The 12,321-nt window shown below is 42.4% G+C and overlaps 1 protein-coding gene and 1 long non-coding RNA gene across 4 annotated transcripts; one reads left to right on the top strand and one right to left on the bottom strand.

Annotated features, from left to right (window-relative positions):
- Nucleotides 1-302: 302 nt before the first annotated feature.
- On the bottom strand, nt 303-7,701 carry LOC122240956. Of its 3 annotated transcripts, none has more exons than XR_006220790.1 (5): nt 7,537-7,701; nt 5,064-5,157; nt 4,490-4,592; nt 2,933-3,011; nt 303-1,516 (listed from the first exon to the last, which is right to left on the bottom strand). It is a non-coding gene; the product is annotated as an uncharacterized LOC122240956 (long non-coding RNA). The 3 variants fall into 3 exon arrangements; XR_006220792.1 differs by having other exon boundaries at nt 4,490-4,588; XR_006220791.1 differs by lacking the exon at nt 2,933-3,011.
- Nucleotides 7,702-7,752: 51 nt separating this feature from the next.
- On the top strand, nt 7,753-11,140 carry ATP5MC3 (ATP synthase membrane subunit c locus 3). Its single transcript, XM_042994735.1, has 5 exons — nt 7,753-7,821; nt 8,008-8,116; nt 9,312-9,389; nt 9,904-10,097; nt 10,788-11,140. The coding sequence occupies exons 2-5, from the start codon at nt 8,078-8,080 to the stop codon at nt 10,900-10,902; spliced, it is 426 nt and encodes a 141-aa protein (XP_042850669.1). The 5' UTR covers nt 7,753-7,821; nt 8,008-8,077; the 3' UTR covers nt 10,903-11,140.
- Nucleotides 11,141-12,321: the final 1,181 nt, after the last annotated feature.

The following is a 12,321-nucleotide window of genomic DNA, read 5'->3' as shown; positions in this document are numbered from 1 at the left end:
CTCCCATCAAGAACCTCGCGTAGTCAGAAGTCACCATGAAGATACCAGGTGCTGGCAGAAAAGAGCAAGTTGACTAGGAATGAACCAAAGGCATTGAAAAAAGAAGTGAAAGGGTAACCGCAGACAGACATTGCTTACTTCACAACTCAGACTTGTGGCGGCTTCGGTTTATGTCCCATTCCCGCCTAGACTAGGTTGTATCAGAGACTAGATCAATAAAGGGCTCTGGTAATTTGGGTTTTCAGTGACTTCATTAAGCACGTGAGAGTATAAACACAGAGTCCTTCATAGCACACGAAAATGTTTGAACAAATTCACGCCACAGATCAAAAAATGTTCCTCAGTTTCTCTTAGATTGAACTTTGCAATACTAGAAAGACAAAGGCATTCTACAGATCATCCTAATTTGAACAAAGAGACTACAATCTTAGTCAAAAGAGAAGAACAAAAACAATTATTGCAAACTACTTTGTACATACTAAATCCCTTATATGTTATTGAGCAAAAATTTATTGAGTGACTACTATGTTTAACCCCCTGTGTCAGGTGCTATGGAAGACATAAATATGAATTAGTCCTAATCCTTGCCCTTGAGAATCTTACCATCTGTGCCAGTTATCAACTTAACGACTTCTCAGCTACAAATCCATCCTTCTTTACCTTGCTTCCCTATTCTAGAGCTGGACGCTGTGGGCATTTCTGTTTTGACAACTGGAAGAATGTTAGGTTTTGCCAAAAGAAGACGGTGGAAAGACCCCTGTGAGGCCAGAGCTGGAGGAAACAATTTTCTTCCCTCTGATGTGGAGTCCATGGATTGGTTTGCAAGAGAGGCCTGGTTATGCTCACCTCCGCAGTCCTCCTGGTTCACTTGTGGCGGATGCCTCCAGCAAAGTCCGTCACCACAAGTGGACCATGAGTTCCTATGACAGCCATGCCCTCTCGTCTAACCTCTACGTTCTTCTTTCTGTTCACTCTTCCTCAGCCAAGGGTGGTCGCTCTTTTGACAGCTGCTACTTCTGCACCCCCTTTACAATCCACTCTACCCTTCTTAGTAGTAGGTACTTTGTATTGGTTAGCAATCTCTATGTTCAATTTTCCTCATTCAAATTACTAAACTGGTCTCTGTCTCCTGGCTGGTCCCTGTCAGATATACCATGGAATATGGAAAAAAGACAGATGTAAGTTAATGTAAATTCTGTGGGAAAAGAGCTATTTCTGCTGCAATCACAGCCCAAACACCAAAAAAACTTCAGAGATGTCGATTCATGGAATTATATGTCAGTTTGTGCTGTGTTCAGCTGCATGTAACAGAAAACTGACCTCAGTGGCTCAAACAAATAGAGGTTTTTTCACATATGACACGAAGTCCATAAGTAGACAGTTAAAAGCAGCTCTAGCTGCTAAAAAAGAAAAAAAAAAGAAAAAAAAAAAAAGAACTCAGTCTCCTTTTAGTTTCCAACTTCTTCATCCTTACTGTTTGGCTTCTATACTCATGGGCACAAGATTGTTGCTTCACCTCCAGACATTGGATCCATATTCCAAACAGGAAAAAAAAAAAAAAAAAAAAAAGGAAAGGAAAAAAAGAAATGAGCCAGTCGAATCTACACCTTTTGTACACATTCTTAGAGGCAATACCAAGTGACTTTAACTCACATTTCACTGACCATTCCTAACTGGAAGGAAACCTGGGAAGTTCAGTATTTTTAACCTGCGGACAGTTCTTAGTTCTGTAACTAAGAAAGGGAGAACATATGTTGGATAGGCAATTAGCTGTATCTGCCACAAATTAAGTGAAAAGTGAGTAAATTAATTACTTATTTTTTGGTCTATTATTGAAGTACAGTTGACACACAATGTCATATTTGTTTCAGGTGTACAACAAGTCTATACAGTTTTCAGTGTTCGCCACAATACATGTAATCACCGCCACAAGTCACCGTACAACATTATTACGATATTATTGACTATCTTCCCTATGCGGTGTCTGCTAGGCAAGAGGCAAGAGGGACCTGATCTCATATCCACATACTTATTCATTTTCTTCTCACGTAAATAGTCTTTCTACATGAATCATCAACTGAGACATAAAATTGTTTTTTCCTCAATAACTAGCGACATCTTATCAGAAGAAAAAAGGATGGAATAATATTTACTGTAATAATATTTACCGTATTAATATACTGTTCCATATCAACTCTTTAATATAAATTTTAGCCTGGACCATCTGAACCTCTGCGAGGCCATAAAGAGGTACATTTACGTTTAATTCCTTACCAAATTCTTTCGCGTCCTTTAGTAAATAATCTATTCCACTACACTGGATGGCATGACAGTAGCTAAAAAAATTTGTAGAGGAGTCAAAAATGAAGTTTAGGAACAAAAATTTCTGCACCAGAAAGTGATCAGTACCCTAGACAGACCTGAGAGTGTTAGGTTTTATATGAGGGGTGCCAAGAAGTGTTTTGTAAACATCATCCCATCTCATCCTAGCTCAAGTCTTTCTCAGTGAGGCACTTTTTTTTTTTTAATGTTTATGTATTTTTGAGAGAGAGAGAGAGAGAGAGAGAGAGACAGACAGACTGGGAGCAGGGGAGGGGCAGTGAGAGAGGGAGACACAGAATCTGAAACAGGCTCCAGGCTCTGAGCTGTCAGCACAGAGCCCGACGTGGGGCTCAAACCCACAAATCGTAAGATCAGGACCCGAGCCAAAGTCGGACGCTTAACCAACTGAGCCACCCAGGCGCCCCTAAATGAGGCACTTTCTAACCAGCCCAATCTTTTTTCTTAAGCTATTTCCCTTATCACACACCACACAACTTAGTCCTAGAACATTTACTAATTTGTGTTTGTCTCCAATCCTTTATATACCTTAGTTTAATTTTTCATATACCCCGATAATAATGAAAACTCTTACATTTTCCTGTATACTCACTATGTTCAAAGAGAGGACCCAGTATTTATCTGACTTGAATGATCCTATAGAATTAGCACAGGTTTGGAGGTTTGTTTTCCTTTAAAAAAGATAAAATGAGGGGCATGTGAGTGGCTCAGTTGGTTAAGTGACCAGCTTCGGCTCAGGTCATGATCTCACAGTTTGTGAGTTCAAGCCCCGCGTCGGGCTCTGTGCTGACAGCTCAGAACCTGGAGCCTACTTCAGGTTCTATGTCTCCCCCTCTCTCTACCCCTCCCCTACTCACCCTCTGTTGTCTCTCTGTCTCTCAATAATAAATAAATGTTAAAAAAATTTTTTGATAAAAAAATAAAAATAATAAAGTGATAGCAAATTAAGGCCACTGATATGAAACAAAAATTTTAATAAAAGCAAAATAGTTTTATAATAAAGCCCAGAATATTTTTAACTCACATTTCTGATTTTCACTTCCACAAATAATATGTATATTTTAAAATCACACTAATGTGAGAATTAGTATTAAAATGAAAACTCTCAAAAGCAGGTAACTTAAACATCTTTCCATGTGTCCAGGTTAGAACTACCTTGCAATACCTTTTTTTTTTTTTTTTTTTTTTTTGAGAGACAGTGAGAGAGAACCCAAGCAGGGGAGGGGCAGAGAGAGAGAGGGAGAGAGAAAGAATCCCAAGCAGGCTCCACACTGTCAACCCAGAGGTCAACATGGAGCTCAAGCTCACGAACAGCAAGATCGTGACCTAAGCGGAAATCAAGAGTCAGACACTAGGGGCGCCTGGATGGCTCAGTCGGTTGAGCATCTGACTTCGGCTCAGGTCATGATCTCACAGTTCATGAGTTCGAGCCCTGCATCAGGCTCTGTGCTGACAGTTCTAGAGCTGGAGCCTGCTTTGGATTCTGTGTCTCCCTCTCTGTGCCCCTAACCCACTTGCACTCTGTCTCTGTCTCTCCCAAAGATAAGTAAACATTAAAAAAAATTTTTTTAAATAAAGTCAGACACTTAACCAACTGAGCCACCCAGGTGCCCCCCCCCACCCTTGCAATAGTTTTAACAGTAACAACCCCATTCCACCCCAGAATTTCAAGGAAAGGGGAGTCAGTGCATAAGACATGTGATTCTATCTGGTTTTCTCTGAGTTATGCCTGGAGTTCTGAACTGAAATTGCCCACATTAAGGTGCTGCTGCCTCCTAATTACTTAAAAACAATTTTAAAAATTTTTATAAGGGGTGCCTGGCTGGCTCAGTTGGTGGACCATGCAGCTCTTGATCTGGGGGTCGTGGAGTTGAGCCCTATGTTGGGCATAGAGATTAAAAAAAAAAGATGCTGCTGCCTCCACATGGATCTCAAAGGAGGAATGAATATTTTGAGGACAATATCTTCTGTTTCAGTTACCTATGGCTGTGTATTAAACCACCCTAATTCTTAGTAGCTTCAAACAATAACCTTTTCATGGCGTTTGATTCTGTGAGTCAGGAGTTTAGGCAAGGCTCATTTCTGTTCTACGTGGTGTTGGCTGGGAAAGCTTGATTAAAGCTAGAGAAGCCAACGTGGCCTCACTCACATGTCTGGGGCACCTCAGTTCTCTGTCATGAGGCTTTTTTTCCTGTCCAGAAGGTTTCTCATCCGTCAGCCGTGTAACCCATGTTTCTTGATGTGATGGCTGGCTTCCAAGGAGAGAATGAAAGTTATGAGACCTCTTACTTAAGACCTAGTCCAGAATTCACACAGTGTCACTTCCAATGCATTCTTTGGGTCAGAGCAAGTCATAGGATTAGTCCAGGTTTGGGTGCCTGGGTGGCTCACTCGTTTAAGCATCTGACTCTTGATCTCAGCTCAGGTCATGACCTCACAGTAGCGAGATTGAGCCCCATGTGGGGCTCTGCACTGAGTGTGGAGCCTGCTTGGGATTCTTTCTCTCCCTCCCTCTCTTGTCCCCCCCCCCCCCCGCTGCTTGTGCACACTCGCTCTCTTTTCTCCCTCAAAATAAATAAACGAACTTTAAAAAAAAGATTAGCCCAGATTTAAGGAGAAGGGACACAGACTCCATTGCTTGATGAGTGGCAAAGTCCCATCGCAAAGGGGCATGCAGGGTAGGAGGGATTGCTGCACGTATATTTGGGAATGCTTGCCCATACTTCTCTTTATTGCACCATTCCTTTCGTCTCCAGGCCATCATCACTCAGGCTTATCAGGTACTGCCAAACTGTGAGGTCATAACGTAAGATGATTCTTTCCACGATTTAAGAAAAAATAAGAAGAGAATTGAATACTTTCAAAGAAGTCCCCTGTGCATCATTGTGGTCTCACTTTACTCCTCTCAGAAGGTGCCGTTTTTCTTCAAACTTCCTCAGTGTAAATATCCACCCCCTATCAACATGGCTGGTGTCACTCAAGATCCACTTCTCTCTGTTACACACACATACACACACACACACACACACACACACACACACACACCATTCCACAGGTTAACACACCTGTTCTTTGAACACCTCATATTCTTCATAAATACTTAAACTCTGGTAGAACACACAAGGACCTATTATTGCCTCCTCTTCTAGGCCAGCTCACCTACTAATCGACATATTGACAGTTGGGAGCCTGGACTTAGATTGCACCTCTCCCTACCATAGGCACCTAACCCAAATACACCCTGGAAGTGATCCTCTTAGGAACCCTGGCTTCTCTCCTGCTTCCTCCTCCTCCTCAACAGTTACTGCTACTCATTTATGGCTGAAGAAATAGGAAGTTCCCTTACACCATCTCTGTACACAAATCCACTTAGGATAGTTTTTCCCTAAGAGAATCTATTATTGAAGTATGGGATACGTGATGGTTAATTTTGAGTCAACTTGACTGGCCATGGGTGTGCTTAGATTAAATATTATCTCTGAGTATGTCTGTGAAGATGTTTCTGGATGAGATTAGCATTTGAATCAGTGGACTTGGTAGACTGTCCTCCCCAATGTGGGTGGGCATCATCTGATCCATTGAGGGTCTGAACAGAACAAAAGGCAGAGGAAGGAAGAATTTGTCCCCTTCTTCCCCCATCTCACTATGGAGCTGGGACATCTCATCTCATCTCTGGCACTCAGACTGGGAATTACACTATTAGCCTCCCTGGTTCTCAGACCTTTAGATTCTAACTGAATTATACCACTGGCTTTCCTGGGTCTCCAGCTTGGAGACAGCAGATCATGGGACTTGTCAGCTTCCATAACTACATGTACTAATTCTTCCTAAATAAGTCAATAATTAATTAATCAATTAATCTCCCACTGGTTCTGGTTCTCTGGCGAACTCTGATGAATACAGAGCTTTGTTTATTCTACTGTAGGCATCACAGGACACTACATACTTCAGGTAAGAAGTAAATACTTGAGAAAATAAATGAATAATCTCTCTTTGAACTGTACGTGTGAATTTACATGAATTATCTCTATTTTATGGCTAAAGATCGAGCCTAAAATGACTAGCATTCACATGATTTTGAGCCATTTGTGTTTGAAGTTGGATCAGTGACACATTCTTATTCATTCTTCATGTTTTACTTCTGAGGGCTTCTCCCCAGGGTTGCTGCTAGATGATACTGAACCTTTGTGCTAACTAGAAAAAGGGTGATCCTCTGGGTGGATGTTGTCCCATGCCAACTCTCTAGGTGGAGTGGGTGTGATTTCAGCCCCCAGCTATCCCTTCAGCTCGTCATACTAGATGTTTAATCTTTTATGTTAGCTTGTATCACTGCTAGTAGTCATTTGTTAGAACTACTAAGTAAAATTTACAGAATTTTAGATCCACCAGAAGTTCAGTAGGAGCCATTTTTTTCTGAGACATTTCTGCATTCATCGAAGAAGATGATGTGTCCAAAGTTACCAAAAACAAGTGTTAAAGTTGGGTGGGTTTTGAAAATACTCAGACTTTCCTTAGTCCCACGAAACACATCACATCCCTTACTTTTTCCAAGCATAGAGCTGGAAGAAAAATTGACCTCCCTTACTTTACAAAAGGCAACTTTATGCTCAGTCACATAACTTTTTGATCTATTCACATGCTCATTCCTTTGTCCCAGTATTTCTAGGTCACGTCTTCTGTCGCCCAAACCATTAGCCATACTTCTGGAATACTTTTCCAGATTCCTTTAAAGAAATGTGCTTTGCTGGGACCTAATTTCGTCGGTCAAGCAGTGACTGAACTCCTTCCCCACGCACACACACAGTCCAGTTTCACAAAAAAGGAGAAAGACCGGGAAGGGGGCCCCTCCCGTAAAGAGAAAGAACTGATAAAGAGGCCAAATCTCACACAAGGTGTCAATTTAAAGAAAAAGTCACGGGGTGCCTGGGTGGCTCAGTCGGTTGAGTGTCCGATTTCGGCTCAGGCCATGATCTCACGGTCTGTGAGTTCCAGCCCCGTGTCGGGCTCTGTGCTGACAGCTCAGAGCCTGGAGCCTGCTTCGGATTCTGTGTCTCCCTCTCTCTCTCCCCCTCCCCTGCTCATGCTCCCTCTCTCTGTCTCAAAAATAAATAAAAACATTAAAAGAAAAATTTAAAAAAAAAGAAAAAGAAAAAGTCACGCTATCCTCCAGCCAGCTCAGATCAAAAGGGGAACAACCTGTTCAATTCTCTCAGCCAGGACCAATTTTCAATTTCTTCTTTCTGCTTCTCCTCCACCACCCCCTGCCCGCCAGCCCACCTGTGTGGGACTGTCGTTGTCCTTCCCAACTAGTTGCCAATAAAGTTGGTACAAAGTGACCTTGAGCGGCTTCCCTACTGCCCCGTTTCCCCGCCTTCTCCATCCGGGTGCCGCGGCGCGGATAAGAGCCGGACCGCGCCTGCGCGCCGCGCGCCGCTCCTTCGACCTCTGCCGCCGCAGTTGCCGCCGCCGCCTCCCGGGAAGGTAAGCGGAGGGCGCGACAGCCGGGCCTGGCCCGACCGGAGCGGCGTCCAGCCGGGATCCATTCATTCTGCTGGCGCCTTGCTGGACGAGGGCCCGAGCCGACGGCGTGCTCGGGAGCCCGCGGGACGTGGGTGGGAAGGACGGGCCCTGGAGGGCACTTGACCTTAAGCCCCTTTACTTCCGCAGAGGGGAAGCAGAAGAGCCCACGTCGCCATTCACCCACGTTCTGCAGCCGCGCCGCCCCGAAGACTGTAAGATGTTCGCCTGCGCCAAGCTCGCCTGCACCCCCGCTCTGGTGCGTAGCCCAGGCTGGGCCGGGACGCGGAGGGCCGAGCTCTTGGCCCGGAGCGTCCACGTTGTTGAATGGGGCACGGCACACCAACTTCGGGGGACAGTTCACCCCTTCACCTCTTACCCTCTGTGTCTTCTCCTGCCTTTCCTTCTGATCCTGGGGCACCTCGCTCGGCTCCTCCCGACCAGTAGGGCGGTGGGGCGTGGGGCGCAGCCGCGGCCTAGTTGTCACGCTTCGCTCGCTGTAGGTCAAACCCTCCTTGCAGCTAGTGCCGGAGCGGCCCCCTCCCCCACCTCCTCGGTGACTCTGTGGGGTTGGGGTCGGCGCGAAGGTTGGGGTGCTGTTAAGGATGCTGGGGGCCCCTGAGGCCTACTTGACCGCATTAGCGTTTTCCATTGCCTATCTGTAGGTCAAACTCGCTGCTGCAGAAGGAGGGACTTTGCCTCACCCTGTGTGGGCGGAGGAAGGTGGTGGAGGAGTCGAAAGTCTTTCTTCCTGCCTCTGGCTGTCATTTCCATAACCATTTTGGAGGCTTTAGGTGAAGTGAGGATGTGGGGGACTTGTCTTAGAGAATCAAGTCTTGGTTCTGAAGGGATTTTCTGTGACCTTAGTTTAGTGGACGGTCAAGGGCAGAAACGCTGGACTGCGAGACATTCCTTATGGTCAGAGTATTTCCCCGGTGATTCGTACGTTGGTACAGAATTGCTTAAACTGCCTTTTTATTTTATAATTAACGGACATATAGGAATATCTTGGAAGTGGTGGGACTCATATTAACTGATGGGCTATTTTAAATGACAAGCTTTTCTAGCAACACTCCGATATACTTGTTGCTGCACCGTAAGTTTACTGAAGAATGTGGCATGTTTATTGCTGTTTTTCTGATCTGAGTTGTGGCACCACAGTAACTGAAAATCTAAAAATAATGCTTTCTTTCCACCAATTGTTCTTAGAAGTTTTGTTCAGATTATTACAAATAGGTTATGTACCACACTTTAAACTTTAATTAGCAACTTTAGAACTATTAAAATACCTTCATGGACTGAAAATAATCCAACAGCAAGATACCAGACAGTACAGAAAAGTCATAAGCTCTCTGATTCATTTTTGCTGCTTGCCTTTTTAGAACTCCTGGTACAAGAAGGGTCATTGAAGTCTTATCCACTGTTAATATTTGGAATATTTTTTTCATTCATAGATCCGAGCTGGATCCAGAGTTGCATACAGACCAATTTCTGCATCAGTGTTATCTCGACCAGAGACTAGGACTGAAGAGGTAATAGCAGTAGTGATAGAAATTGAGTAACCCTACCAAGTAAGTCCTGTGGTTTTAATCAAAGGGGAGGAAAAACCTCATTTGTGAATGGTTTGAGAGCAGTCTTTTTCCACCCTTTTGTCAAAAAAATAGTGCAGAGGGTAAGCCAGTGAAAGGAACTTCTGTATCCAAAACTTACCTACTTGAGTTGTCCAAGAAATGGAGTCCAGTCCGTCTGTGTATTTAAATACATAGTTTTGAATGCCTGTATTTAAGATTACCCTTGCTACAGTTATTGAAAAGCCTGCCCTGCCAAAAAGCATATTCAAATACACTGTCTCTTAATTTTCAACAGCCTTATAATAGATATTGTTCTCCCTATTCTACAGCTTTGGAATTATTCTAAACTCTTGATTTTTCCATTTATTCAGACTCAGTTACAAAATAGAGAAGTAGCTACCATTTACAGGAGAGTAATTAAAATAGCTACTTGTGATTATTGATTTGACCTTTGCCTTTATTTCCTTTTGTCTAGGGCTCTACGGTATTTAATGGGTCCAGGACTGGTGTGTCCCACCTAATCCAAAGGGAGTTTCAGACCAGTGCAGTCAGCAGAGATATCGATACTGCTGCCAAATTTATTGGTGCAGGTGCTGCCACTGTGGGAGTGGCTGGTTCTGGTGCTGGTATTGGAACAGTCTTTGGCAGCCTTATCATTGGTTATGCCAGGTAATTTCTATCACCAAATAAGCTACTTTAAGAGCATGCTTGACATAGTTGGAAACTTGGAAAACTAGTCAGATAATAAGTACTTAGTATTAAGGGCCAACTCTGTGTCTTGCATTGTATTTTGAGGGCTTTGCATGCATGAGCCCACTTAACTCTCACAACACCCCTTGGAGATATACTCCAGGTTACCTGTGAGGGATGAGCAACGTAGAAATTACACTGATTGCCCAAGTAGCTAGTAAGTGTCAGAAAATAAATATTAATTCTGACTTCAGAGTCTGTACTCTTGATTGTGAAGCTGTTTTTGGAATATAGTTAACAGCACAGTCTTTAGAAGTATCAACTTCCCGTTTTATTTAAGACCTTATTTCTAAACTCTTAGATCTTAAGAGGTACAGAACATACTTTCACAGGGATAACAAGTATGTCTGAACCCCTTAAAATGGATGAAGACTAACCATGTATATTGACATACAGAGTTAGCTTCCTACCTTTTCCCCATGTGATTAGGATTGAGGAGAAAGGAATATCAAAGGCAGAAATAAAAGAGAGCTGGGCAAATACTTTTCCAGGACTCACCCAGTTTACAAAGATCCCACAGTAATAATCTGATTCTTTAGCATTTACCAAACATTCTGAAATTCAAATAATATTTCAGAGTAACAATTATATGTGTTGTGTCTCTTTTAGAAATCCTTCGCTGAAGCAGCAGCTGTTCTCATATGCTATCCTGGGATTTGCCTTGTCTGAAGCTATGGGTCTCTTTTGTTTGATGGTTGCTTTCTTGATTTTGTTTGCCATGTAACAAATTACTGCTTGAAATGTTGGCATTCATATTAATTACGGATGTAATTCTGTGTATCTTACTGTGACTCCGAAAACTATAGTGTTGGTGTCATGGAAATGTACGTTATTTCCAAGGTCATTTCATTAAAGGTAAAAACTTTAATTTTTGCTGTGATTTGTACTTACCTAAATTTAGATCATCATAAAGAAGAATATGCATTCAGATAGATGCTGTATAAGTCAGAGGAAACTACGGCTGTTGGCCCATGATGAAAAAGATCCAATTTCATGAAAATTCTCTTATATAGATAGTATTCTGCATATTGTAATTTGTAGGGCTTTTGGTTATCCATATAAAGGAGAAATATGTGTTTTCAGCTTCTATGAAACATGATAAATTAAACCAAAATAGTTAATTGCTTGAGATGGTTTTGTGTTTTTAAGAGCTAACATGAGTTGTAGGGTCTAGCAATACCTAGGAGCAGAATTACCTTCCAAGACTAACTTGGCTAGTATTACACAGCTGGATCTAAAAATAAATGTCAGCTTTTTAGGAATTGAAGTCTTGTTAAACTGGGGGGGAGGGGTTGCTTTTCAGTTACCTCTCACATTTAGCAATTAAGTGTCCTATAACAAAGTAGAGTTTCTAAGAAGAAAATCTAATTAGCATCTAGTTTCTTACTTGAACAAGGCTCTCGTTAAAAACCAAATACCAAAAAGTAAGCTGAATTGGCTATATTTTTAAAGCCAAAAGTTGCTAAAGCATTGGTTATCACTAGAATTTGGGGATGCTAGTTGATTCAACAGTAGTTTGTTTCTAATACTACATGGAGTATGTTAAAGAAGAATATAGAAATTGTACCTGTAAGATTTGATGTCTAGATCTTGGGAACCAGTTGTGGAAGGACAAGGGTATGTGCATCACACAAGTGCCACTCCCTGTCCTAGGAACTTAATGTATCTTAGGTAATTTAGTCCTCGATGACAATCTTCCATAATTAGGGAGGAAAGATGAAGAGAAAAAAAAGCCCAGAGGGGTTAATTCCCCAAATCACATAGCCATTAAGTGGCAATGTCAGGGTCCAGATTCAGACCTTCCTTGATTCCAAAGCCCATGCTTTGATTTTTTTTTTTCTTTCTTCCTTTTTTTTTTTTTTTGTAAGGGATGACAAAGGAAAAGCTGATTTGGGAGAAACTGTTTTGTTATAGAATTTAAAGCAAAAAATGGAAGTATAATTTTACAGATAGCCTTGTGGGCTTGAAAAGAGGAAAGGAATGGTGTTTGGTATGGAGTAGATATGAATAAAAGCAGCACAGAGCAGCAGTAAGAACCCAGCTCCCGATAGTAACCTGAGTTGGTAATGAACCTCGTTAACCTTACTATATGACTACCCAGTAATATTGGAAAGTTTGTTAACATAAACTCATAAAGAGCAGT

The sequence above is a fragment of the Panthera tigris genome, chromosome C1, assembly GCF_018350195.1.
Source record: "Panthera tigris isolate Pti1 chromosome C1, P.tigris_Pti1_mat1.1, whole genome shotgun sequence".
Lineage (NCBI taxonomy): Eukaryota > Metazoa > Chordata > Mammalia > Carnivora > Felidae > Panthera > Panthera tigris.
Note: the sequence above shows the minus strand (reverse complement) of the source record. Positions and strands in the feature narration are given on the sequence as shown.

Coding starts and splice junctions, on each gene's coding strand:
- ATP5MC3 (XM_042994735.1), top strand. CDS start 8,078: ATGTTCGCCTGCGCCAAGCTCGCCTGCACCCCCGCTCTG. Junction 8,117..9,311: donor TCGCCTGCACCCCCGCTCTG/GTGCGTAGCCCA, acceptor TTTCATTCATAG/ATCCGAGCTGGATCCAGAGT. Junction 10,098..10,787: donor CTTATCATTGGTTATGCCAG/GTAATTTCTATC, acceptor TGTCTCTTTTAG/AAATCCTTCGCTGAAGCAGC.